Source organism: Cervus elaphus, chromosome 5 (genome assembly GCF_910594005.1).
Source record: "Cervus elaphus chromosome 5, mCerEla1.1, whole genome shotgun sequence".
Lineage (NCBI taxonomy): Eukaryota > Metazoa > Chordata > Mammalia > Artiodactyla > Cervidae > Cervus > Cervus elaphus.
The window spans coordinates 56,575,100-56,603,005 of NC_057819.1; the positions used below are offsets into that span (position 1 = coordinate 56,575,100).

At 39.8% G+C, this 27,906-nt stretch overlaps 1 protein-coding gene across 1 annotated transcript in view; it reads left to right on the top strand.

Annotated features, from left to right (window-relative positions):
* The window catches only part of LOC122694165 (hedgehog interacting protein), a 105,134-nt gene that overhangs the window by 62,038 nt on the left and 15,190 nt on the right, over positions 1-27,906 (top strand). Inside the window, exons 5-11 of the mRNA XM_043902521.1 lie at positions 4,252-4,403; positions 4,782-4,955; positions 5,518-5,661; positions 11,167-11,288; positions 14,008-14,131; positions 15,439-15,569; positions 19,125-19,206. Coding sequence (XP_043758456.1) covers positions 4,252-4,403; positions 4,782-4,955; positions 5,518-5,661; positions 11,167-11,288; positions 14,008-14,131; positions 15,439-15,569; positions 19,125-19,206 — 929 coding nt within the window. The remainder of the gene's footprint in view (positions 1-4,251; positions 4,404-4,781; positions 4,956-5,517; positions 5,662-11,166; positions 11,289-14,007; positions 14,132-15,438; positions 15,570-19,124; positions 19,207-27,906) is intronic.

Sequence of the window (27,906 nt, forward strand, 5' to 3'; positions counted from 1 at the left end):
TGAAGCCAGTCACTTGCCAGAGGGCCACTAAGCGAACTGCAAAATTGAGAAATGATGCTCCCAGCTCAGCGCAGCCCAGCCCTGTTTCCTAAAACACACAAGTCAGTTGCCAGACAGAAAATATTAAGGCCAGTTTTAAAGCAGGCAGAAATCAGAAAAAATTTAGAAAAAAACTTTAGCCACATTGAAATATGAAAACATTGGAATGTTTTCTTTAAAATACCATAATGAAAGGCCATGCCCCACAATTTCTATTAAAAAAGTAAAACATACTTCCTGTTAGAATCATCTCATGAGTCCCTCTCTTTTTCAACAGCTGCTTCCTCTTCTTCAAAGAGGAATATTTGTAGTCCTTTGGTTAGAACTGTGGTGTGTTCACCAGGGAAGAGTTTATCTCAAAACTGTAGGACTAGATCTCATCTTGTACTTACATGAAAGTCATCAATACCCTTTGTTTATGGGCTTTGTCTCTTTTCTGCTGACCCCGTGAAATTGTTCCTGAGAGCTGGACGATGATTACAATGGTGGTTAACTACTTAACAAAAGTTCCTAAAGAAGGTTTTATGATGCACTCTGAAACATGGGTTGATCTCAAGGTTTCAAAGTGTATTATTTTCAAATCATGGACATTATTTTCAAATCATGCAAGTGCCTGATTTTGGTGCTTGGTGAAAGGCTGTCCAGAAGTTGATGTGGTATTGAGAGGCCTGAGCACGGGGAAGAAAGGGGCTCATGGTAACCTGTAATGATATTCTGTTGAAGCTTCCATCGGTGAACTTGAAAAAAAAAGAAAAAAAGCATTATCCAAATAGAGGAAACTCTTAAGTGTTGTTGTAAACTACTTTTTGCCTGTTTGGTTCAGGCAGTGGAGGTCACTCCCAGCAGCAGATACACAAAGCATTTGGTTTGAGTAATAAAGTACAAAGTATAATGTGAATATTTGGACACATTACTCTTTCTCACATCACTCAGGGTAAACATTTTGGACATTAGGTTAACAGTTTTCACAAGTATGATGTCAGAAGTCAGTGTCATTGGAAAGGTGTGGCTCCCTGCACCGCGGAGCTTCCGCTTGCCATCTAGGACTATGTTTGTCTCCCTTTTAAGACAACTTTGGTTGAACTAATTAATCACTAGAGGTTCATTTGCCCCAGATGCTCAGCAGAAACAGTGCAATAATTTGATATTTCTGAGAGGAGTGCTTGGTTTTTCATCCCATAAAACTACACATAATGAAGGGAAAGAATGGGAAAGAGTAAGAAGATGGTAACATTGACATAAGGGCTTTCTGATGAGCCTGCGAGAGCTGGGCCGTTTTTTCGATCCTGGCGCCAGGGGTCAACACTCAGACTCTCAGGTGGCAATGCGCTGATGAACCTTCTGGCAACCACAGAAGGTCTGGAAGCCTCAAAAATCTCATGGTGGTTCTGGCATTATAGTCTCTGACCCTGGTCCAAAGTTAAAACTTCGTGCCCAGTCGACATACTTCTCCATTCTTATGATTTGTAACATACTTTAAATGGACAGCATACCTCTGCAGGCTAATTCAAGCTAAATGTGAGCCTACCAATACTTTAAAATACCGACAGGAGTCAAATATCCTTCCTTCCCAATGTTTGAATTGTGGTATATGATATAATTTAAAAAGCTAGTTTTGAGAGACACCCTAGGTTGTTTACACAGTATATTAAATTTTTTCATCACTATAATTATGAAAGTGAATATTTCTCTGAAATGACTTGAGTCATTAGTCCTGTTTCTAAACCACCCAGAACACTACTTTTCACCTGGAAATTGACTTTAGAAAAGTGAAATCATGTGTAACTATTGTGTGTGTGCTAAATAGCTTCAGTTGTGTCCAACTCCATGCGACCTATGGACTGTAGCCCGCCAGGCTCCTCTGCCCATGGCATTCTCCAGGCAAGAATACTGGAGTGGGTTGCCATGCCCTCCTCCAGGGATCTTCCTGACCCAGGGATCAAACCTGCATCTCTTATGTTTCCTGCATTGGCAGGAGAGTTCTTTACCACCAGTACCACCTAAACAAATGTAAATCCTATAACCTGAAAAATTCAGGACATTTTTGAAATGACTTTCTTGATTTATTTACTTGTCATTCAGATGTCTCATTCTGTTTTCATATTTGGCCCTTTAATAAAAATCAGTGATGCCCACCCCCCCCCAACTCCAAATTCATTCGTGAGATACGTCAATCTCTAAGGTAAACAACCGTCTTCTATCACTTGTGGATTTATTTAAATCTCTCTTTCCATCTATCTCTCTACCGTGCATGAATTCTACACCTAATTCCCAAAAAGCAACCAGCAGTTTTAAACCATGTTGCTAGCCAGCTCAAATTGTCTTTCAGATGATTTGATTAAAGACTACAAAAGAACTACATTCAACAAAATCTTCTTCTAGTGGAACGCAAACATTTGTGAAGTGGGCATGCAGTACTTAACCTGCATTCACAGCTTTAGAGGGGGATGTATCCGGAAGAGGAATTAATTACAAACTAAATCCCACCCCTAGGCCTCCTTCTACAGCCGTAAGGGAGGTTTAGATGTGCACTGGTTTTTCTATAATCAAATATTAGTTACACATCCCTGTTTTCAATGTCTCATAAGAAAGGCAAGAGCTATCTGTTTAATAAAGATGTAAGAAGAAAGATGAGTCAATATTAAAATCATCATAATAAGATAATCCAAAAAAATTAAAGACTTACCCTTCAGTGAGATAGTTCTCATTGTTAAAATTAATCATATTGTGATATGCAAATGAAGAGGCTGGCCTTTTGAATAATAACTTAGTAGTTCTGGGATATTTGCACCCACTTTATTACTTACACACACTTAAAGTTTGGATGTTTCTGCTTTGGATGGCATACATATGAAAGCAGTTTTTCTCTAATCCAGGAAATAAACAATGTTTCTTAAAAGTAAACTTTTATGCCTAGAACTTAAATTCACAAGTCCATGTAGCATACAAACTGCACACACCATCATACATTTCTAGTAACACAAGCTCTTCTGGGGAACAAAGGCAGGAGAATGATGGAGCATAACCCAGTGAAGAAATTGCAGTATTAGATTTTTTTGCTCCTCTGACACTAGTCTAAGGAGTAGCTTGCAGCTTTTCACCCTAAGAGATGTGCTGTTTAATGAAATAGCATGGATAAGGTGATGTCCTAAGGGCAGTTTTGGTCACATTTTTTGCCATTGTACATAACTCAGCAGACTACAGACGAAGTGCTCACTAGCTTACCAGGATGTGAACTTGAAGTATCTGATCTTGATAATTTTAGATACTTTGATTTCATTATAGAAATTCCTAGACTACTTGTGGGATAAAACAAATGCTAAGACCATATTGAGTTTCATCAAGCTGAATTAGCAGAAAATAAAGATAAAATGCCTTTCTATTTAAGCACACGATGATGTTTTAATTGTTACAGCATTTGGCATGCCTAATGTATACAATTCTTGACATACATATAATAACAAAAGAAAGTTGTTTGGGATTTTTCTTTTATTTCCTAGTGTCCCCTTTCCTCTCTAGGATTTTTCCCACCCCCACCCTAGCCCTGGCTTTTAGCTCTCCTCTCATTTCTCCATCTTTCTATAAAGAAAAAACTCAAGGCAGCAAAAGGATCTATGTAAAAATACCTCATTTCTAGGCCAAGGCTGCTTATTACCTAGCTATGACGAACAGACCACCATGGTTGTGACAACTGATGTAGATGCCTCCAGGGTAAAACAAAGGTTTACATATTACACAAGCAATTTAACTGTTTTCTAAATAGATTGCCAAGACAGTGGGAGTTGGCAGCCCGCACTGTGTTTTAGGTTTGGGAGACTTGGATTAGAAGTGACTGCTGATTATGAACCTTTTTATTTGTCTTCTGTGAACTACAAGCAGCCTAGTAACCCAGCAGAGAATTCTTCACAGCACTTCAACTTGTCTTCCTGGCTTCCCCAGATTACATACACAAATCACTTCACAAAAGTGGTGTAAGTGTCTTGTGCGTAGATAACCACACAAGACAACTGTCTTGTTTCTAACCTTTAAAGAGTTCTGCAAAGTGAAATGTTTTATAATCTTTTTTGTGTGCAGTAGGCAACGAAGGAAAGAAAAGAGTTTGGACAAAGGTTATCCAGGAAGAAGAAAGGGACTCTTTTGGGGGTTCCAGTCGAAACACAATAAAGAACATAATTAACTTCACAATTCTTTGTGTTTTTCATTTGACTGCAGGGAGGAGATGAAAGAGGACTGCTAAGCCTTGCATTCCATCCCAATTACAAGAAAAATGGAAAGCTATATGTGTCTTATACCACCAACCAAGAACGGTGGGCTATGGGGCCTCATGATCATATTCTTAGAGTTGTGGAATACACAGTATCCAGGTATCATTTAAAAAATGGTTGCTGTTATTTTTCTCACTGTGTCTTTGTAATTTTTTGTTTAGAAGTTACAAATAATTTACCATCAGGTGGCAGTAATTAAACCTCAGTCTCCATCTGGCTGAACATCCCGATTGTGTCTTTAAGGAAAATTGTGAAAAATGGTAGCTTTGGCATTTTCCACAATTCTCTTCCCTCTCAAATGCCACTTGGGAAACCTAGAAACTAACGTAATTTTTCAGCAATTTTTATACACATACCTTCAGTATGTTTACTTATTTACATACCACGTGTGTGCTTCCCTATTGGTATCCTATTTGCTTTCTCTGGGTTCACCTGACGAATTTCACAATCATGATTTCTTTCGTCCCCACCACGTAGGAAAAACCCCCATCAAGTTGATCTACGAACGGCCAGAGTATTTCTTGAAGTTGCCGAACTTCATAGAAAGCACCTGGGAGGACAGCTGCTCTTCGGTCCTGACGGCTTTCTATACATCATCCTCGGTGATGGGATGATCACGTTGGATGATATGGAAGAAATGGATGGATTAAGGTAAAAAACAAAACAGAAAAGCAGGTGCCCCTTGATGGTAAAGTGTTTTAAGTGAATTAAAAACTGAATTAGATCACCTTGGTTAAATTATTTAACTGTTATTATCAGCATCTGCTTTTATAACATGAAGGGAATCCAATAAATCTGCTGATGTGGTAGTTTTGGAAGTCGCTCTTCTGAGATGTCCTCACACCAGTTCCTCCCATGGGGGTTCTACAACAGCTACCTTCCACACTATCTAATGGACTGACGTCGTTCAGTGGAACTTCTCAGGGGATGTTAAACACGTGGATTGGGGAAAAAAAAAAAACATTTTAGAGGCTGGATGCCAAACGCAGCACCCCACCGATGCCACAGCCTTCCGTCACCCTCGAGCTGTCTGTGTCTCGGTGCTGGTCTGAAACAAAACAGTCTCTGGTTTCATTTGGAACGTTAATAATTTTTTCTCAAATGAGGGGAGGTGGTTTTTATTTTATTTTTTTAGCCATAGAGTAACCTTCCTGCATTTAGTGTAGGTGAAATGCGTAACAGAAAACCCTTACGCTGTCCTCTGATTCCTCAGCGACTTCACAGGTTCCGTGCTCCGGCTGGACGTGGATACTGACATGTGCCACGTGCCTTATTCCATACCCAGGAGCAACCCGCACTTCAACAGCACCAACCAGCCCCCAGAAGTGTTTGCCCACGGCCTCCATGATCCAGGCAGGTGAGAATCCAAGCCTCTTCTCTCTCCTGCCTTACCGCAGAGCAGGGATTCACAAAGTGGGGAAAGGAGAGTTTCCAGGCACAGAGCAGCCGAGAGTCTCATCCAACACTGTGCCGCTAAAATCACACTGCTTCCTTGTCACCCAGCATTTTGTTCTCTTTCTTCTATTAACGTGTGAAGCAGATTGAGAAGGCAGATTAGACAAGACAAAGGGCAAATTCACAGAGAAAAATCACCTTAACATTTTGGACAGTTCTTATTAGATAAACACTGTGGGCTAGTGTCATGATTAAGACTTCAAACTGAACACTTCAGACAAACAATAAACCTTTGTCTCTGTTGTTGTTCAGTCGCTAAGTTGTATCTGACTCTTTGCAACCCCATAGACTGTAGCCCGCCAGGCTCCTTTGTCCATGGGGCTTCTTCCTGCAAGAATACTGGAGTGGGTTGCCATGCCCTCCTCCAGGGGATCTTCCCAACCCAGGGATTGAACCCAGGTCTTAAACACTTCTAAATGTTAATTTCCTTATACAGTAAGTAAGGATGGTAATATCCACCTTGCAAGGATGCTGTACTGATTAAATACAAATCTGTAAGTGAAGCACTAGCGTATCTGACACAATTGATAGATTTTAAATAAATTATGGTTCTTATTATCATAGCTTCACTTAATATAAGATGACTCAGGCATTTGGAAGGAGTTGAGCTAAATGTTAACCTTTTTACTTGAAAAAAATTATAAATATTAAAGGAATTCAGATTGACTGTTTGCTACAGTGAATCATAAAGAAACGACCACTAACTAGAGGGACCTCCCTGTCAGTCTAGTGGTTAGGACTCCATACTTCCAGTGTGGGGGACGTGGGTTCAATCCCTGATTGGGGAACTAAGATCTCATATGCCATTCAGTGCCACCCCCCACCAAAAAAAGAAGTATGTAGAGTGAGAAATTTGGGATACACTTGAAAAATGCAAGGAAGTATAATTCTGTATAGCAGTTCTATGATGAAGGCTTCATTCAGTCTGTGGTCTGTTACTCATACTAAGGGATATCTGGCCACATTTATTCATTTACTAGTTAAGTTATTATTGCTATTTAATGTTTATTGAGTGTTCATTATGTGCAAGGTGAGTATTTCTCGAACTTTTTCTTTTTATAATCCCTCCTGCCCTTCATCTCCCCTCCATCAAAGCCCAAGTCTACAGTTCATTTCCTTTTTGGCATCTCAGCAGATCTTAAAATCTGGGCGACAGGGAATACTTAAGGTGGGCTCAGGATGTGGAGGAAACCGTCACATTCCATTCCTGGAGCTCAGAAGGCACAGATGCCACCACCGAGCAGCAGTTTGAAGTCGGAGCAGCCTGAGTCACCGCAATCCCACCGGACCCTTCATGCACCCCTCCCGGGGAGTCCCGCCCCTCCGTGTAAAAACACAGGGCGGAGTGCTCCCCAGACCTTACACGTGGCAGAGTGCCTGTGCTGTGGAGTCGTACATCCTCCGGCGGTAGAGGGCTGAACAATCTGCCTCCCTCTGAAAGTATTTCAAGCAGAAGAGGATTTAATAAAGCAGAAAGGAAACTGAAATCCAAAATTATTGGCTACAGAGCAAAGCTGACTTTTATTAAGCACCTTGGTGCAGAGCAGCAGACCAAGACCCTTGTGCTTATCCTCTTACTGGTAACTGTCAGCCAGCACTTTTAGGTAGCTGGCATCAGGTACCTCCTTCCCTCTTTTTAATAGACATTTTAATTTTTAGGTTAGTTTGAAGTTCACAGCAAAATTCAACAGAAAGCAAGGAGATTTCCCATACAACCCCTACATAAGCATTGACTCCCCCACTGTCAACATGCCCCACCCAAGTGGTCATTTGTTACAACTGAGAAATCTACACTGACACATCATTACCACCCAAACACTGTAATTTACATTAAAGAATCTCTCTGCAATGCAGGAGACCCAGATTCAATCCCTGGGTCAGGAAGATCCCCTGGAGAAAGAAATGGCAACCTACTCCAGTGTTCTTGCCTGAAGAATTCCACGGACAGAGGAGCCTGGTGGGCTAGAGTCCATGGGGTCGCAAAGAGACAGGACTAAGCGACTAACACTTTCACTTCACTTAGTGTTGTACATCCTGTGGGTTGGATACATGTTTAATGATGTGAGTATAGTATCATATGGGCTTCTCAGGTGGCTCAGAGGTAAGGAATCCATCTGCAATGCAGGAAACGTGGGTTAAAATCACTGGGTCAAAAAGATCCCCTGGAAAAGGAAATGGCAACCCATTCCAGTATTCTTGCCTGGAGAATTCCATGGACACTGGAGCCTGGCAGGCTACAGTCCATGGAATCACAAAGAACTGAACACAACTTAGCAACTAAACAACAATAATAGTATCATATAGAGAAGTTTCACTGTCAGGGCTTTTTTTATATAAGAAACTAAAAAAGGTTGGAGAAGATTCTTGAGAGTCCGTTGGACTGTAAGGAGATCCAACCAGTCCATCCTAAAGGAAGTCAGTCCTGAATATTTATTGAAAGGACTGATGCTGAAGCTGAAACTCCAATACTTTGGCCACCTGATATGAAGAACTGACTCATTTGAAAAGACCCTGATGCTGGGAAAGATTAAAGGCAGGAGGAGAAGAGGACGACAGAGGATGAGATGGTTGGATGGCATCACCAACGTGATGAACATGAGTTTGAGTAGGCTCCCGGAGTTGGTGATGGACAGGGAAGCCTGGCATGCTGCAGTCCATGGGGTCACAAAGAGTGGGACATGACTGAGTGACTGAACTGAACTGAAAAAAGGTTAAAAGGGCCAAGTGGACCTTATGAATTTGGTACTCAGCCAGAGCTAGACCTCATGGCCTCCAGAGGCTTCACTTTTGGGAGACCTCACCTTTTCCTCCAGATTTCCTCTTTCTTGTTAGAAACAGGTCAAACTTTTTTCTTGGTCAGAGTTTCTCCATCTTCAAAAGAAAAGCAATACAGGAAAAATTTGAAACCCTATATGGACTTGGTTCCACCTTAAGTCACTGCAGGTCTGTGTCATGATCCCTGCCAATCATTGTATTCCAGGAATCATTGAATTAATGAGGACAAGAAAGGGACTCTGGCTACAGAACAGCTACCCACCTTTGGCAGATCAGGCTTATAGTTTCTCTAATATGAATGAGATCATCTGGCCCCAACAGGTTTTATTTCATTGTTGTTGTTTAAATAATTGCTGCTTATGAATCTTATGTCACTCATGTCCCAGACCCTACTCTCAGATTTTTTAAAAATTTAATTTATTTTAAAATTCCCAATGATTTTGTTTTTGTCATGAATGTATTTTGTTAGCCTAAAGCAGTGATTCCCAATGGGATGATTTTGCCATCAGTGGACATTTGGCAGTGTCTAGAAGCATTTTGGTTTCCACAAATTAGAAGGAGTAGGTCATGCTACTGACACATAATGGGTGGAGGCCAGAGATGCTGCTAAATAGCCTACAATGCTCAGAACAGCCCCCTTTTCCTCTCAGAAAAAGAGACATATCTGGTACCAAATGTCAGTAATGCCAAGCTTAAGAAATCTGAAAACAGTGCAGGTCTGTTTTCCAAATTTGTGGAAATTTCAAAAATATTATTCAATTTCATTCTTCCCTCAACCCACACTCCCCATACCTAGTCACTCATTGGCTGAAACATTGAACAAATATTGAGCCCTCCTTATATTCCTGGATTTGAACTAAGGAACAGAAATAACAGTGATAAAGAGATTGAAAATTGTTCCTTTCCTCATAGAGTTTACAGTCAGTGGCTTAAGTCACAGAAATATTCTGGCCATAGATTGGGGGTGAACATGAAGTCAGAGTCCACGTGAAGGACTTTAGTGGTTGTGAAGGCCAGCTTTATTTTATTCCTTAAACTGGAGTGCATGCTCCCCTTTGTGAGGGCAGCCCACACTTTAGAATGTACTTATTCTATGTAAGAAACACAAGGGATTTCTCTTGTGGTCCAATGGTTAAGACTGCCTTTCAATGCAATGGATGCAAGTTCAATCCCTGGTCAGGGAGCTAAGATTCCCAAATGCCTCATAGCTAAAAAGCAAGAAAATAAAACAGAAGCAGTATTATAGAAAATTCAATAAAGACATTTTAAAAATGGTCCACATTTTTAAAAAAATCTTTAAAAAAAAGAAACACAAAATTAATACTGTAACTAATACACACCTTCCTTGTCTTACAATGGGGTTAAGTTACAGTGAAACCATTGCAAGTTGAAAATACTATAAGTGGAAAAGGCACTTAATGGTCCTCATCTACCAAACGTCATAGCTTAGTCTAGTTCACTTTAAACATGCTCACAATACTTACGTTAGTATACAGTTAGACAAAATCTTTTAACATAGAGCCTATTTGATTGAATGTGTGTCTGTGCTAGACTTCCCTGGTGGCTCAGATGGTAAAGCGTCTGCCTACAATGCAGGAGACCTGGGTTCGATCCCTGGGTCGGGAAGATCCCCTGGAGAAGGAAATGGCAACCCACTCCAGTACTCTTGCCTGGAAAATCCCATGGACGGAGGAGCCTGGTAGGCTACAGTCCATGGGGTCGCAAGGAGTCGGACACAACTGAGCGACTTCACTTTCTGTGTTAGTCGCTCAGTAGTATCTGACTCTTTGTGACGCTACGGACTTGTAGCCTGCCAGGCTCCTCTGTCCATGGGATTTCTCAGGCAAGAGTACTGGAATGGGTAGCCATTTCCTTCTCCAGGGGATCTTCCTGACCCAGGGATTGAACCTGGGTCTCCTTCATTGCCAGCCAATTCGTTACCATCTGAGCCACCAGGGAAGCCATTATGTTGAATGCTTATGTTTTCATGAGGTATTTATCAAATATCAAATATTTCAATATTTATCAAATGTTATACTGAAAGTGGAAAGCAGGATGGTTGTAGGGATACAGAGTGGTTGTCTATGCATTGTTGATTCCTCTAGTGATGGCGCGAGTTGCTGGGAACTATAGTTGCCTCTGCCCAGCATCACAAGAGAGTATTGTACCACATGTCATTAGTCTGGGAGAAGATCAAAACTTGAAGTACAGTTTCTCCTCACCATGTAACACTTCCACAGCATCATAATGCTGGATCATCACAACTCAGGGACCACGTATCCTGTAGCATGGATTGCAGGTGTGAGTTGATGGTACCACTGTTCCTACTCTTGTACGTTACCCAGGTATCATATCCGTGCTTTCCCGTAACAACAGACTAGCACATGTTTTAAGTCAGCGTACAGGTTCATAATGGAGGGAGGTACCAAAAGAAATTAAGAAATACACTCCAGAGCTCATTAAACTTCAGCAGAGTAAACAAACAGGATGTTTCCTTCGGCGGTTTCTAGAGATTCCAAATTAAATCCTCCCTAGGATCCTTGCCAGCCCACAAAGGGTTCCCGTGTCAGGCATCTCTGAGTTTGGAAGATACCCTGGTAGGAATTCATGAGTGTCCCCACTTTTGTTGCAGATGCGCTGTGGATCGACACCCCACTGATATAAACATCAATTTAACAATACTTTGTTCAGACTCCAATGGAAAGAACAGATCATCGGCCAGAATCCTACAGATCATAAAGGGGAAAGATTATGGTAAGTAGAGCATAATTTGTTGATTTGGGCTTTCATTTGGGCTTTGTTTTATTTTAGTGTATTAATTGAAGAGAAAAGGATTTCTGCAAAATAAGCATTTAGGAAAGCATCAGAACACTGGCCTAACAGTGGTAACAGAATCAGTTGCTGGCTTCTTAAAGGTCCAGTGATTCTTACAAGCCCTAGGGGCTCCATTTGGGTAATTACCCTCCCCGTGGATTGAATGCTGCTCTGTAGGTCCAAAAAATTTAATGGACCTTCAAAAGTTAGCAGTTTATATTTTGCTCATCTGAGAATCAAGATGAATACCTTCTATTTATTTAATATATAAGAGAGAACTTGTCCTAACATCTTATATACAGTGGAAAAAAATAAGTGTTAAGGGTAAGAAATTTCTCAATACCCAACATGCTAGTCTCAGCAATTAGGAAAATTATGTGTTTCAAATAAGAATGTATTTTTTAAAGGTGTTTATTTTAGAGAAAACAAAGTAATAGACTTATAAAAACATGTTATTTACCCAAGTCATGAAGATGGAATGTTTAGATCTTATTTTTAATGACATGATTACTAGAGTATTTGAGATACATATTAAAATATAAAGTTATTATTTTTCCACACTTTTGTATTTACTTATTTTGGAGGAAACAGTATATCAAATATGATTATGATTCAGGGAACATAGTAGATGAAGATTATTGAATTGATTACTTCTTCTATTCATTCAATACAGATATTTATTTAGTACCAGGAATGAAGCAGCTGTGCTGGTTCATGTAGTATTCAGTTATTTTACTTTATTTTTTTTCAGGTATTCGTGTATGTGTGTGTACATCTTATAAAAGCCAAACCAAAGAATAATGTGGTTAGAAAAAAAAATCTAATGAGTCACTAGCCTGTGGGAATTTTAGCTATATTTGTAGATTAAACTAAATTCTACAATCACATTAATTTGGGTTCAGCTGAAACTGATTACAATATGGATGATCCTACATTTATATATTAAAAACACAGCTGCAGAATTCTTTTACTATTTATATATATCAAATTTTATTTGTCAATTATTCCTCAATAAATCAGAAAAAAAAACCCCACAAATAACCACATCCACAGCATTTACTACATGCCAGGGCCTGTAATAAGTACTTGACAAACTTCACTCATTTCATTTACAGAGAAATCCTGGAAGTCCTCTTACTGTTCACACTGTACAGATGAGAAAGCTGAGACGCAGAAAGGTTACTGGTCACACCACGAAAGTGACAGGATCTGGATTTGAACCTAGGTAGCCTGATTCCAGAGCTCATGACCTTAGACATTCAGCTTTGCTGCCTCTCAGTACCCTGGGAGAGAATTAAATTAAATTCACTTAAAATTTAATTGTTCTACTTTTTATAATATCATGTTCACCATCATCAGGCACCCTCGGTGGCTCAGCGGTCAAGAATCAGCCTGCAGTGCAGGAGATGCAAGAGACTTGGGATCGATCCCTGAGTCAGGAAGATCCCCTAAGAAGGAAATGGCAACCCACTCCAGTATTCTTGCCAGGAAAATCCCATGGACAGAGGAGCCTGGAGGGCTATAGTCTATGGAGTTGCAAAGAGTTGGACATGACTGACTGAGCACACATTCACCTATTCACCATAATCACATGGGAAGCGGAAGGACTTTAGAATTTTTGTCTTTCCACACAAGCTTTTGCCTAAAGACTTCCTGTTGATAGTGACTTATTTAAGGATGTAATAAGTAATTTTCAGATTAATTTCCATCTGGCTTTGTATCTTTTTCATTGTAATTGGCATCTTTATTTTTGAGAACATAATAACATGCATGGAAAGATTGAGATACATGACTATTCACATGTAATTCTGAAGGAATGACTGAAATAGACTTTGTTAACCACATGACCCTGTAAACAAAAACTCTTAAAACATTTTAAATGAAGATATTACTTGACTAAGTGACAGTGTTTTGAAATATGCAACAAATGTGGTTTTGAAGACCTTTTATGTACCATGATTTTCATTAAAGTGTAAACTTAAACATTTTCTAGAATTTGACAGAGGTTTGACTCAGTTTAGGAGGTATACACAGTATTTCTACAAAAAACTCAATATTAAAAAAATTAAGTATTATTTGTTTAAGTATTTTAGTTCTAAAGTCCACAATTTCTAAAATGTTCAGAGATACTGTCATTGAAAATTTGCTATGTATTGGAAGTTATAATAACAATAAGCATTTGCAGAGCATTTTTGTTTCATTCTGCTATGCATGGAAGCCCTGTACATTTTATAATATTAAAGCAAAAGGGTTAATTATTTTCGCTGAAGATCTATAGCAAGAATCCATCTCATGCATCATGGAACACATTTCAGAGTTAAAGTAAATTACTCTAGTAATTGTGGCATGGCCTACATTGTGCGTGCATGCGTGCAAAGTGGCTTCAGTCATGTCCGACCCTTTGTGACCCCATGAACTGTATGTAGCCCGCCAGGCTCCTCTGTCCATGGGATTCTCCAGGCAAGAATACTGGAGTGGGTTGCCATGCCCTCCACCAAGGAATCTTTCTGATGCAGGGATTGAACCTGCATCTCTTATGTCTCCTGTATTGGCAAGGTTGTTACCACTAGCGCCACCTGGGAAGCCCCCTGGCCTACATTAGTTTTCCTTTATAAAAATATGTTTCATTTAATCTAATGTTATGTCTATTTATTTCCAGAAAGTGAGCCATCACTTTTAGAATTCAAGCCATTCAGTAATGGTCCTTTGGTTGGTGGATTTGTTTACCGAGGCTGCCAGTCAGAAAGACTCTATGGAAGCTACGTGTTTGCAGATCGTAATGGGTAGGCTTCATGACACCACTGTTTGATAGATGGAATGACATATCCAAATCATCAAAAAATATTCAAATGCATGTCACCCTTTGGAGGTCGAGCGTGTAAAAACTATTGTTAAAACTATTGTATTAAAAACTATGGTTTATTAATATTTATTTTGTTTCAATCCTCCCAGTTAGTCTTTCTCTTCTTTTTTTCTTTTGGCTGTGTTAGGTCTTCCTTGCTGCACAAGGGCTTTCTCTCCTTGCAGTGAGCTGGGGCTACTCTCTTGTTACCATGCACAGCCTTCTCATTGTGGTAGCTTCTCTTGTTGCAGCTCATGGGCTCTAGAGCCTGGACTTCAATAGTTGCAGCTCACAGACTTTGTTGCTCTGCAGCATGTGGAATATCCCTGGACCAGGGACTGAACCCGTGTCCCCTCCATTGGCAGGTGGATTCTTAACCACTGGACCATGAAGGAAGTCCTGTTATTTACTTTTAGTTCCACCATGTATGGTGGGGGGAATTAAAGAATTTCCTAAAAGATGCTTTTGAAACAGACTTGATCAAATTCATAAAATAGTTTTTAAGAGCAGAGAAGTCTTCAGATGGACATTTCATATTATTTAGGCTCTTTCCTTCATCCTTAACATAAATTTACCATGATCATGAGTAAATTGAAAAAAATGTAGTTTTACATGAGTTAAGTAAATATTTTAAAAATTATTGGAAGGCTAAGAATTTTGTTTGTTTTTTTTTTTTTTTTTGCCAGACTCTCAGGACTTTTGGCAACAGACCTTAATTTCTCTCTATTGATAGGAATACTGCAAAATTAAATTTTAGCCTAAAGCTTAGAGGTCACATTATCAATAATTATAAGAAACTCTGTAATGAAGCCCAAAATAAGGATCTTGTTTCCCAAGTCACTGTCATTCAGGCATATGACAGAGCTGATATGCTTGGTGACTAAAAGGAAATAGAAAAGTGAACTGACCCTGTGTTCTTCCCCTGTCCCTCTCTCTGATTAAGAGCGCAGCATGATGTCTAGTCCTGGACAGGAGGTATCATTCTCCAGATGAAGGGGAGGGTATTTCTCATACTCAGGTACTTTTAGTACCCACCCCCTCCAAACAAAATGTCATCTTTAAGTACTTTTTCCTCACATGGGAATTTCAGAGTATTCACACACATTCTGGGCAATATTATTTTTCCCTTTAGAAGCCAGGTCCGTGGCACAAGAATTATTTATTACAAGCTTTATTTTAAACATGTCATTGTGTCTTTTAGGCAAAAGCACATTTTCATCATAGGTTTCTGGTATGTTTTTCTTGTAGGAATTTCTTAACCCTCCAGCAAAGTCCTGTGAGCAAGCAATGGCAAGAAAAACCACTCTGTCTTGGCAATGGTGGTTCCTGTAGAGGTTACTTTTCAGGTCACATTTTGGGATTTGGAGAAGACGAATTAGGTACTGTACAAACTATTTCTGTTAAGTTCCATTCTCAATCTTTGCCCAAGAGGCTCTGTTCTACTCTGAAAAACAAGCAAAATAATCTCAACCTCCATTTGTTGGAAATGTAACCTCCAGCAAAGATGACCAGTTCAGTATTCTCTTCCAATAAACTTTCTCTGGGGGGTCTTTAAATCTTATTTCTACTCCAGAAACATGAAAGAAACAAAGCAGGAAGATGGGAGTTGGAAACAAAAGAGAATTTTTGAATCTTAGAGAGAGAGAGAGAATTTCAAATGGCTACTGATATTTTTGAAGCAGTTAAGTCATTTGTTTACATTCTCTGTTTGAAAACCTTTCCACTTATCCATGTCTCTTAGAATAAATTTAAGATAGGTTGCAATCTGAATCTCACTTTATTTCCTAATTTTTTATTTTTTTGCCCATCAAGGCATGAAATTTGTTGGAAATAATCTGAGATTATAGATCTGCTTCCCAACAGAATGAAAATTATCTTCTCCTTGATAATCTTCAGGATAACATACAATTTATTTGTTGATATATTATCCAAAATGTATATGCAGTTTAAAAAGCAAAAAGAGGTTGATAATTGGAATGTTACCAAAGAATTAAATGCTACCAGTTTTAAATTTCAGAGATAAATGTAGCTATCATAATGATTCCCTTTAAAGAATGATATCCAAACAAACTATGGCTACCATGCTTCCTTAGCCTTGGACATGAATTTCTAGGTATTAAGAAAGAAGAGTTGTGTTTTCATCTAAATCATAATTATTTACTCTAAATGTTCAGATTTGCTTTTCCTCCACCAAACAGAGAATTCCTCAGAAATACCTCCATGCCATTCACTTTGGTTGCCAAGGAACTCAAACTAGATTCCTGCAGCACAAAGCACCGATTCCAGAGCTGCAGGAATATGGGGATCCAAGAAGAGTAGCCCAGTCTGTCTCTTCCTTGTTTTAGCATTGCAAGCATCTTGCATTTAAGTCTGCCTTGAAATTCTTCTACCCCATTCAAATGAACCAGAAATATAGCCTTTCTCACTTCAGTCTTCTGTAGTGTAATTTAAACGTCATTGGCAAACTCGGATTTTAAAGTATAAATTAGGATCAAATTGTTTGTGACAGAGTTAGAGAAAGTATTTAGAATCATCTTGATGAATTGTTTTGGTTTCCCCAGACCTTACTGCCAATAACTCACCATCATGTATCCTACCACCGTCACCCCACCGTGGTTAAAATGTCCAAATATCTGTCCATACTTAATACAATGTTGGGAGGAGAACCAGAAATGAGGCATACACAGTTCTTACTGTCCAAAACCAAAACTATCTTGTATATTTCATAATTTAGAGTAAATATACTTTCACTCTTCAATGTAAACTCTTTGGTTTTTAATTAAGAGTCCTATAATAAAGTGAGTTAGATTTTTTTTACTGAGTTTTTTCTGGATGTGTGTGTGTGTGTGTGTGTGTGTGTGTGTTTAACCATAAAATCAGAATGGGTTTGTTTTAAGGATTAAATGGTAAACTATATAAAGTAGTTGATGAAACAAATATGAATTTTTTACTTACATTCCTTAATTTTTTAATGCCATTTTTTCTGTTGTGTCATGCCTTTATTATAAGTCCCATAATATCCTTTCCAGAAGTGAGAAAGCAGTAGGGTGTGCTTAATACACAATAACAGAGTAAAATAGAGAAATATAGACTACATCAAAGACTATTTCATGAATGAGAAACAAATATAAATTTTAAAATCTCATAAGGATATAATCATAAAAACAACTTCTAATTCCCTATTCATATGATCAGTTCTATGTATTGAATTATATGGAAGGAATGGTCATAAATGAGAGTGGTTCTCTCCTGAGGAGAGAGTTGGCACAGTGTACTAGGAATTGGGACAAGGGTACTTTTAAATAACACAATAAGGGGGCTTCCCAAGTGGTCCAGTGGTTAAGACTTCGCCTTCCAGTGCAGGGGGTCCCATCCCTGGTCAGGGAGCCAAGACCCCACATGCCTCAAAGCCAAAAAAGCCAAAACAGAAAACAGAAGCAATATGGTAACAAATTTAATAAAGACTTTAAAAATGGTCCAAATCAAAAAGATCTATTAAAATAAATAAATAGTACAGTCAAGAAATATGACATAAGCACAGATGAAAGAGGGAAAATGCACCTGGTGGTGATCTACTGACAGACAGGACCTGGACAGATGCTCAGACAGGAGGAGCCAAGGACAGCGGGGGCCTAGAACAGGATGCTGGGCCAGGACCTTGCCTCTCGTTTCCAAAGTCAGGAGGCCAGTGAGGCTAAAAACTTTGCAGATGGCATCAGAGCAATAGGTGGGGCACATGGTCATAGACCACTGTCAGGACTTAGCCTTGGCTTGGAGAGAGAGTAGCAGCCATTGGAGGGAAATTAGAAGTCATTGGAGGGTGTTGATCCAGAAGAGTGTAATCAAATTTATACATTCTGCTGCTGCTGCTAAGTCACTTCAGTCGTGTCCGACTCTGTGTGATCCCATAGACGACAGCCCACCAGGCTCCCCCGTCCCTGGGATTCTCCAGGCAAGAACACTGGAGTGGATTGCCATTTCCTTCTCCAATGCAGGAAAGTGAAAAGCGAGAGTGAAGTCGCTCAGTTATGTCCGACTCTTAGCGACCCCATGGACTGCAGCCCACCAGGCTCCTCCGTCCATGGGATTTTCCAGGCAGGAACACTGGAGTGGGTGCCATCACCTTCTCTGATTTATACACTCTAGTTTGCCTTTTAAGGAATCTCTGCCTCTGATACACTGAGAGTGAACGTAGAGGAATAAGCGTAAGAGCAGGGCGATCAGTTAGGAGGCTGTGGCCACCATCCGGGTGAGAGACCATCCTCTGCTCATACCAGAGCAATGGGGAGACGTGGGAAGAAGTGACTGGAGTCCGGATGCACTGAGGGTGGACTTAGGAAGCTCTCATAATCTTCAGGCAAGTGATCTGAGGATGTACGAGTATATAATATATATGTACTGTGAGTGCTTAGTTGCTCAGTCATGTCCAACTCTTTTGCCACACCATGGACTGTAGCCCGCCAGGCCCCTCTGTCCATGGGATTCTCCAGGCAAGAATACTGGAGTGGGCTGCCATGCCTCCTCCAGGAAATCTTTCCAACCCAGGGATTGAACCCACATCTCCTGTGTCTCCTGCATTGGCAGGCGGATTCTTTACCATGGGCGCCACCTGGGAAGCCCAATATACACATACACATGGGGCTTCCCAAATGGTAAAGAACCAGTGATTAAAAAAAAATCCACCTGCCAATGCAGTAGACATAGGAGACTTGAATTTGATCCCTGGGTGAGGAAGATCCCCTGGAGGAGGACATCACAACCTGCTCTAGTATTCTTGCTGAGATAATCCCATTGTCAGAGGAGTCTAGTGGGCTACAGTACATGAGGTCGCAAAGAGTCAGACACGACTTAGCAACAGAGCATGCACACGCAGTCAATAGAAGGTGAAGCCTTACAATACTGTGAACTAACTTACTGCATTTCTCTCTCCATAGGTGAAGTTTACATTCTATCAAGTAGTAAAAGTATGACCCAGACTCACAATGGAAAACTCTACAAAATTATCGATCCCAAAAGGTGAGCTTTTTAAAAAATATTCTATTAAGTCAAGTAATATTCTCTAAGTTATTCCAGTGCATTCAAATTAGTGATGGAATTGCAATTAGCACTCAAAGATGAACATTTCTGCCCTGTCCATCTGCTGAGTGCTCTCCTGAGAGACCCTCAACTCGTCTCTAAAACTTAGACTTGAATACCCTGACCTTCAAAAGCATTACTTTGATCTTGTACATAGCCATAGCATCCTTATAGTCAGCAGAGAGCCGCTCTCTACAGAGTCAGCTGGCTACAGTCCATGGGGTTGCAAAGAGTTGGACACAACTGAGCAACTGAGCATTCAAACACCAGGAAAGTTTTTTTGGCAAATTCAACATCGAAGCCTCGTTTCACAGCTATCTGGAAGCTCACAGCTTCTGTGACCAAACAGATGAAAACCACGGAAGCATTCTGTTATTGACTTCAGCAAAAGGAAGATGTGAATGTTTTCATCCTTTAGAGAATCTAATTATCCCTCCCCTGCTACCCGCTACCCACCTAACCCAACTTCAACACACACTCAACTTTCAAATTACCTTGGGTCATCATGAGTCAGTTGTTAAATTCATGGATAAAATCAGAACTCTCAGAAGCCACTAAAATTACATTCTGTGAAATAGGTTTTAGGTTGTAAGTTTAGAAACAATTATTGCAGGACTTCAGTATACTCACATATATGACCACTGTGAAACCAGTTGTGATCGCACTCTAGCTTCACAGTGCTATGAATTTTTAATCCTTTTTTTTTCAAACTTTTTACTGAAGCATGTATTCAGAAAAGGCCCCAAATCATAAGCATACAGTATGACAGTTTTTCATAAGTGACATACGATGTACCCAGCACCCAAAAGAAGGGATGGAAGGGTACAGGCGGCCTGAAGACCCCTCATTTCTATTTCCAGTTACCTCCCCTGCCAAGTGCAATCATCCTGTGACCTCTAACAGCATAGGTTAGCTTCTCCCATTTTTGAACTTCCCAGGTGGCACAATGGTAAAGAATCCACCTGCCAATGCAGGTGACTCAGGTTCGATCTCACATGGGTGGGCATGATCCCCTGGTGGAGGAAATGGCAACCCACTCCAGTAATCTTGCCTAGGAAATCCTATGGACAGAGGAACCTGGTAGGCTACAGTCCACGGCGTCTCACAGAGTTGGATATGACTACGTGACTGAGCACATTTTTGAGCTTTTTATAAGTGGAATCGTATAAAATGTACTCAGTTGTTTCTGGTTTCTTTTGCCCAACATTATCTGTGAGATTTGTCTATATTATTCTCAAGGATGCTTAAAACACCACTCTGTGGGTGAATTTCTAATTCTTTCTATGCTAAGTTAACCTCATGAGCCCATGTGCAAATTGAAATCCCCAAATTTCAAGTCTCTTTTAGGAAAAAAAAATTCCAATAATCCAAAAAGTTTACTAAAAGCATTCATTTAATTCCCCTTTAAAAATATTTGTAGGTTATAAATTGTATATGTTTTTCTGAAAAAAATCACTGACTAACAAATGGAGATTCTTGTCCTTTTTCCATCCCAGAAAGCATTCATTGCCTTTCCTGAGAAAAATATAGGTTGACATTGGTGTTGCAGAACAAAAAAGAATAATCAATGCTAAATGGTCTGTGATAGAGGACATCATATATACCCATCTGTCACACAGCGATGATGATAGTTTTCCTTCTCTATTTAGCAGTGTGCATTTTCTTTCACAATAAGAGAAGTACCCATCTACACGCGGTAAGGGTTCTTTTCCTCCTTGAGTGTCCTTCAAGAGAAGCAAAGTAATGAATAAAAAAAAATCAGAAATCAGACACCTTGGTGATTATTGAAGTTGGCGATATTAAGAACAAAAATCAATCCAATGTTAATTCATAAACTAGCAGCCTTCTAATGGTTCAGAATGCGGTCTAGGGTTTCACTCAGATCTAATGCCATTAGTTTTGAAATAGCCATTGTTATTCCATTATGTTTGTCAAAGTTGATACGCTTTTGCAAGCTTTCTGCTGTATTATTCATTCTTGCTCCTCACAGAAAGGTTTCTCTCTTCCTATGGATTGTTTAGTCTGTTGGTGGTGAGTGGAGGTGAATTTTACACCTTCAGTCCATTATTAGTGTCTAATTACCAGGGGCCGTGAGGGGCCTTGGCTCTGCGATCTTGGGGCCTCCTCTCTAGGGTGGTCTCAGAGTGACATACCTCACAGGCCTGACTTTTCACTATGGTGCCTGTTTCTGGTGAGTCCTGTCACGTGTGGGGCCAGGGTTAAGAGGTGTGTTTGGTTTTGAGGAGGTGGGGGGGATTAACAGAGTCCCAGAGACACCGTCCTTGTACACAGGCCTAGGCATACATTTCAAAATTAAACTGACTGTAAGAAAACAAATGTTTTCATAAACATTTGTTGGGAGCCACATGCTGTTTCGATTTGGATGCCAAGGTTTATTATTATAGTAGTTCTCCCGACACGAGTGGAAGTTCTGTATAAGCAGACACTTTAGTATATGTGAATGGGGCTATTTTGGAAACACGAGCAAATTACTAGCCTCACAGTGTTAATAGGATGTCTGCTTCAGGGCACAACTGCTTTTCTAAAATGCTTAAGGGAGAATTTGAAGAAAGAGCCTCATCAACCCCCCAAAAAACAATAATAATAATAATCCACAGACATTTCTTGTTACAACAAATATCTCATTCCAATTAAAATCTTAGATTAACTGTATTCTTGTGCAGGAACCCCAGACTTGTTCGAATCATGTTTTCAGAATAAATTTCAAATATCAGTTGACTCATGGCTCTAAAAGAGGAGAACTATAAATCATAGAAATCTTATATTCTGTATTGTGTCATAGAAGTTCCATTCTCACACACCATAAGATTTATGTTTTCTCTTTTTTTTCCTGCACACACAAACACACACACCCCCCAAAATGAAGCTTGTAGACATAGAAGGTGGGATGCATTGAGAGAGTAGCACTGACGTATCTACACCACCGTGTGTCAGACAGACAGCTAGTGGGAAGCTGCTCTGGGAGCCTGCCGTGGCCCGGGGAGTCGGCTCATGCTCTGTCGTGCTCTCGAAGGGTGGGAGGGGAGGGAGGCTCCGCTGGGAGGGGTATGTGAATACGTGTAGCTAGTCACGTTTGTTGTACTGCAGAAGCCAAATACAACATTGTAAAGCCATTTTCCTCCAAGTAAAAATAATTTTTAAAGAAGATGAGGGAATTTATAAATCATATGCAATATTCTTGGGTCATCTGGACAAGATCAGATGAGGTCCCAGCATTACCACCTCCATCTGTAAGGACAGTTTGGTCTCAGGCTATATGTTATTTGAGTGCTCAGTCGCTCAGCCATGTCTGACTCTGTGACCCCCTGGACTGTAGCCCACCAGGCTCCTCTGTCCATGGAATTCTCCAGGCAAGAATACTGGAGTGGATTGCCATGTTCTCCTCCAAGGGATCTTCTCGACCCAGGGATCAAACCCGGGTCTTCCACATCTCCTGAATCGCAGGCACATTCTTTACCCACTGAGTGACCTGGGAAGCCCCCAGCCTATATGTTACTTAATTATTGACATAAATGTAAAATCCTTTACAGTGGGCATCCTTCTCAGAAAGGATGGTTTGATAACCTATTATAAAAAATACAAATGCCATTGTAATCAAAGGAAACTTCCATGAGAATACAACCAGCTTTCTCTACAGCTTAACTAGGACACAGGAGATTTTAAGGGAAAAGCAGAAAAGGGATGAACATTGCCTCCATCTTAGCATGGGGATACCTTCAGAGGTGGGAAAGTCAAGTCTCATGGCGGAGTTAGGATTGAATCAATGCCAATCTCCCAGTTTACTGGCCCACCTCACTAGGTCCCCTAAAGCTTTGAGTATTGAGTTCTGCGTGCCCTGGTCTGGGACTCCTTCAGCCAGCATGTCAGTGCATAGAGCACAGGAACTGGGCCATCATTTTAGTTTCATTTAGTAGTGCCACCTGAGGCCGGTTAAGATGAGGAAGTTGATCCTGGCAGGCCCCGTAGTCAGATGGTCTTGTCTCTGAGTCCTGGAATGTGGGTGTTGCATTATGCCACCACACGGTGCTCCTCTGCCTGTCTATCAAGGGCAGGTGAGCATTTTGCTTCTGCCTCATTTCTGCAGAGTGCTGTGAAGACAATAATGGATTTAAAGCCTATGCTATTCTTTTTAGTACCCTTGGTGTTCATTCCATGCACTCAAGAATTATTTTCAGGTGATTGATCTCACAACTTTTGAGGTTGTTTTAGTGCCAAAATTGGGGTCAAGATGTCCACGGAGTTTTAAAGAACTCTGTAGTAGTAGTAATGTCAGTCACTCAGTCATATCTGACTCTTTGCAACTCATGGACTTAGCCCACCAGGATCCTCTGTCCATGGGATTCTCCAGGCAAGCATACTGGAGTGGGTTGCCATTCCCTTCTCCAGGGGATTTTCCTGACAAAGGTATCGAACCCAGGTCTCCTGCATTATAGGCATGTTCTTTACTGTCTGAGTCTCCAGGGAAAGAACTCTGAGTCTAGTTTTCAGTTGTTCAAGTCATGTCTTAGAGGCTTATTCTTTGTTAAATTTTTTCAGAATCACATAAGTGCTCCTGAGGAGTGGAAATGAAAGGATTCTAATGGAGTTGTGAACTTACCAAGCTTCATTTTTATAGGATGCAAATTTTTTCACACTATTGAAAAAGATTCTTTAATTTTTGTTTCAGATAAACTGAAACTAAAGTCCCTTTTTTTGACCTGGAAATATTTCCAGGGTTATTTCTTCAGGAATTTGTAAAAAAAAATCATTCTTAAACATACTGAATTAATTACCATGTACCCAGTCTTTCTCTATTTTAACAGGTTGCTTATCTGTTATACCCACTCAAATCACACAACCCATTCCCTTAAGAGGTCTATAAATTAACAATGCAAATTCCCAGCTTCAGAGGTTATTTTATAGAAACATCCTATCTCCAGACTCCTGTATGACCAATATAAAAAACCGCCCTCATGCCTAAACCAGGGTGTCTATGTATTTATGGTTTTACTGTTCATATACCAGCTGCTAAAAGAAAAACTATGACTTTTAATCTTATCTTGAAATCACTCCTAATTCACCTAAACCCTTTCTGTTTAAGGACTGTTGCTGCTAGTAACAACAGTTTGCAATGTTCTTCTGTTTACGTATGTGTTATTTGGAAGTCTGGAAACTAATAAATATGATGGTATTAATATTAAACAAAAAACAAAATTGCTCTTCTTTCTCCTCCCCACTATGCCCCCCCTCACTTTTCTTTGTTTATTTTTTCCTTAATATCTTCATCCTACTCCTTAGTATGCTGGATGCTGAAGAGTGCTTTTTTTTTTCCACACAGGAAAAAAATCACTTCATGAGAGGAAATTGGTTCTGTTTATCCTTCGCATATGTCTCGGAGCTGGCAGGCAGCTCTGCCATCCTAAAGAAAGCCATGCATAATGGAGAGGGTTTAGCCCAATAAGCCAGTCTAGTCCCAATTCATCAGTCAGAGTTTTATGCAAGTGGCCTCCCTAGGTTGATAAATCCCCACAGTGCCTGTTGACCCAGCTGCCAAGTCCTCTTGCTGCAGGCGGTGTTTTCATGGCCACCCTGACAGTAACACAAACTGTTTAGCAGCTCCATTGACCTTTCAGCTATTAACAGGGACACAGGCTCGACCAGGGACTAGTTTTCAAACATGACAGAATTTCTTAACACTAGAGGTCATGAACAAGTATATGCCTTATAAAAATCCATTCAGCGTGGTGGATTTGAAGTCAAAAAGACAAGGGAAGCATGGTCCACATTTTTGCTATGGTTTTTCTACATTTCCAATCACCAAAAATGGCATACACTTATATGTGCCTGCTTACTTTTTATTCTTAATATGCCATAGCATATGTTGTGGTGCACAATATTTTTAGCTAACACATCCTTCCTAAATTGCCAGAAGTATCTGAAAATTTAAAGATATATTACAAAAGAATGGGATAAGATAAACTTTTAATGAATGGATGAGAATGCATACATAATGTATGGTAATGGTCTAAGGATAACTGGAATTTTATTCATTCTTTACCAAGACTTGTTGTATGTGTATATATGTACACAGACATACTTAAAGACACTCAAATAGTCCATACAAGTCTATGTAATGCCATCACCTATTTCAAGATACATACAAAATATTATATCATAATTTATTAAAAATTTTTATTGAAATGATCCTGTTATTTTTAAAGCCTATACTATAAGATTTCTTATATTTAGATCCTATTTTCTGAAGATGTGACATGTGACCACAGTATTCAAGGGAATTTTCTGCTTTATATTAATTACATAGTCTTCCTTAAACTATCAATTTTTAATGCTGATATATCAGTTCCTAGATTAATTGTACAGATTGCTATGAAAACTTGATTGAATTGCCACTTACAAGTGGCATTTGTTAAAAAGGCAGAAAATGGAGAATATGAATAACTAAAAATATATTCTTCAAAAAGAATTTGTTGAGTCAAAAACTTTTAAAAGCATTTCTTTTTAATTGTTTATTTTTTTAATAATTTATTTTTTATCAAAGGATAATTAAAACCATTTCTTTTCAGTTTCCATGTTTCTTCCCTGCCTGGGACAATGGTGGAGATCTGTTATTATCAGACCTTCTGAATATCATACTTTTATTGTAAGACAGTATATCATCAGATATTGCAGTTCTTGAGATAAAGACAGATTTAATCTTGCATGGAACAGCCACATAAATTTGTAAAAAATGCTTTCTAGAGGAAGATGCACTTTCTAAAGAGACATATTGTACCCTAGCATCACTTTTTTTAACTAATTCACTTTACTTGATTAAAAAAACTGTTGCCTAAATGCCTCATTTTATCAATATTGACAAATGAATTGAAAGGTATAACATTAAAATTTAGAAATTTGTCATCCTGGTAGTCTTCAAAGAGAATTTAAGCTGACATTTTTGTGCTATTTTAAAGGATAGAAACTTGTTTCAAATCTTACTTCCCATTTAAAACATTGGTCACCAATGTTTCTTATTTAGTGTCTAACATTTTTATCATTTATGGCTTGTAAGTTGTTTTTAAGTTAAAAAAATTGATTTTGGACAAATTCTGAACAGAATTTGGTTCCTTCTTTATATTAGGATGCAATTGCATTGACTTTTTATTGAATCCTAATTTTTCAGTTTTTATTTTCTATCCTATCAGAGTAAGTCTAGTTATACGAGATTAAATCATGAGATTTAATCAGTCTGCAGGTATCTTTGGCTTGTCTCCTGTGTGCAAGGTATTGTGAAAGTGAAGTGAAGGTGAAAGTTGCTCAGTCCTGTCCGACTCTTTGTGACCCCATGATCTACACAGTCCATGGGATTCTCCAGGCCAGAATACTGGAGTGGGAAGCCTTTCCCTTCTCCAGGGGATCTTCCCAACCCAGGGATCAAACCTAGGTCTCCCGCATTGCAGGCAGATTCTTTACCAGCTAAGCCACCAGGGAAGCCCAAGAATATACTGGAGTGGGTAGCCTCCATTATGTGTTATGGTGGGAGAATATACATGAGAATTTAGTCCTTTTCTCTAAGGGGCTTATTTTTATCTTAAATCAAGAGATTGCACACATTGTCTAAAACATTAGCAATGTTCTCAGAGATAAATATTGCCACTCTGGAACAACAAAATTATGTCAAAACATGGTATATTATAAATTGCCAAAATTAATGGTCCAGAAGGCAATATGTACCAAGGTGGGTAAAACTCACTGTAATTTGGCTTCCTGGTCCAGTCTGTCCTGCTATGCTGTGATTTTCCTTCAGACTAATTAACTCACCTATAAAAGAAAAGGATGGTTGCATAACATGGAAATTATGTAGCTTTCCAAGCAACTAAAGCCAGAATGACAAGAGGAACAAGGCCTCAGCCTGACTTGTGTAGGCAGAAGGAGCCTTCCCAGTTGAGTTAAAACAAGAAAGAAGTATGGCCCGGAGTTCCCCCAGCCAACCCCAGGAGCCATTGCATGGCCCTTTGCAGGTCTCACTTCCTCCTGAGATCAGAGCGTCAGTTCTGTGGTTTTTGGTTTTATGTGTGTGTGGTTTTTTTAATTAATTTTTTTGGAGTATGCTGCTACTTCAGTCATGTCCAACTCTATGTGACCCTGAGGACTGCAGCCTGCCAAGCTCCTCTGTCCATGGGATTCTCTAGGCAAGAGTACTGGAGTGGGTTGCCATGCCCTCCTCCAGATCTTCCCAACCCAGAGATCAAACCCAGGTCTCCTGCATTGCAGACAAATTCTTTACCACTGAGCCACCAGGGAAGCAGTTGCTTTATAATGTTGTGTTAGCTTCTACCATACATCAAAGTGAGTCAGCCATACATACATATGTATTATCCCTGCCACTTGGACTTCCTTCCCACACAGGTCACCACAGTGCATTAAGTAGGGTTTCTGTGCTACTCACCAGCTTCTTATTAGTTCTCTATTTTCTACTTGCATGCTCAGTCACTCAGTTGTATCTGACTCTCTGTGACCCCCATGGACAGCGGCCCACCAGGCTCCTCTGTCCGTGGGGTTTTTCAGGCAAGAAGACTGAACAGTGTGGGTTGCCATTTCCTCCTCCAGGGGATCTTCCCAACCCAGGGATTGAACCCATGT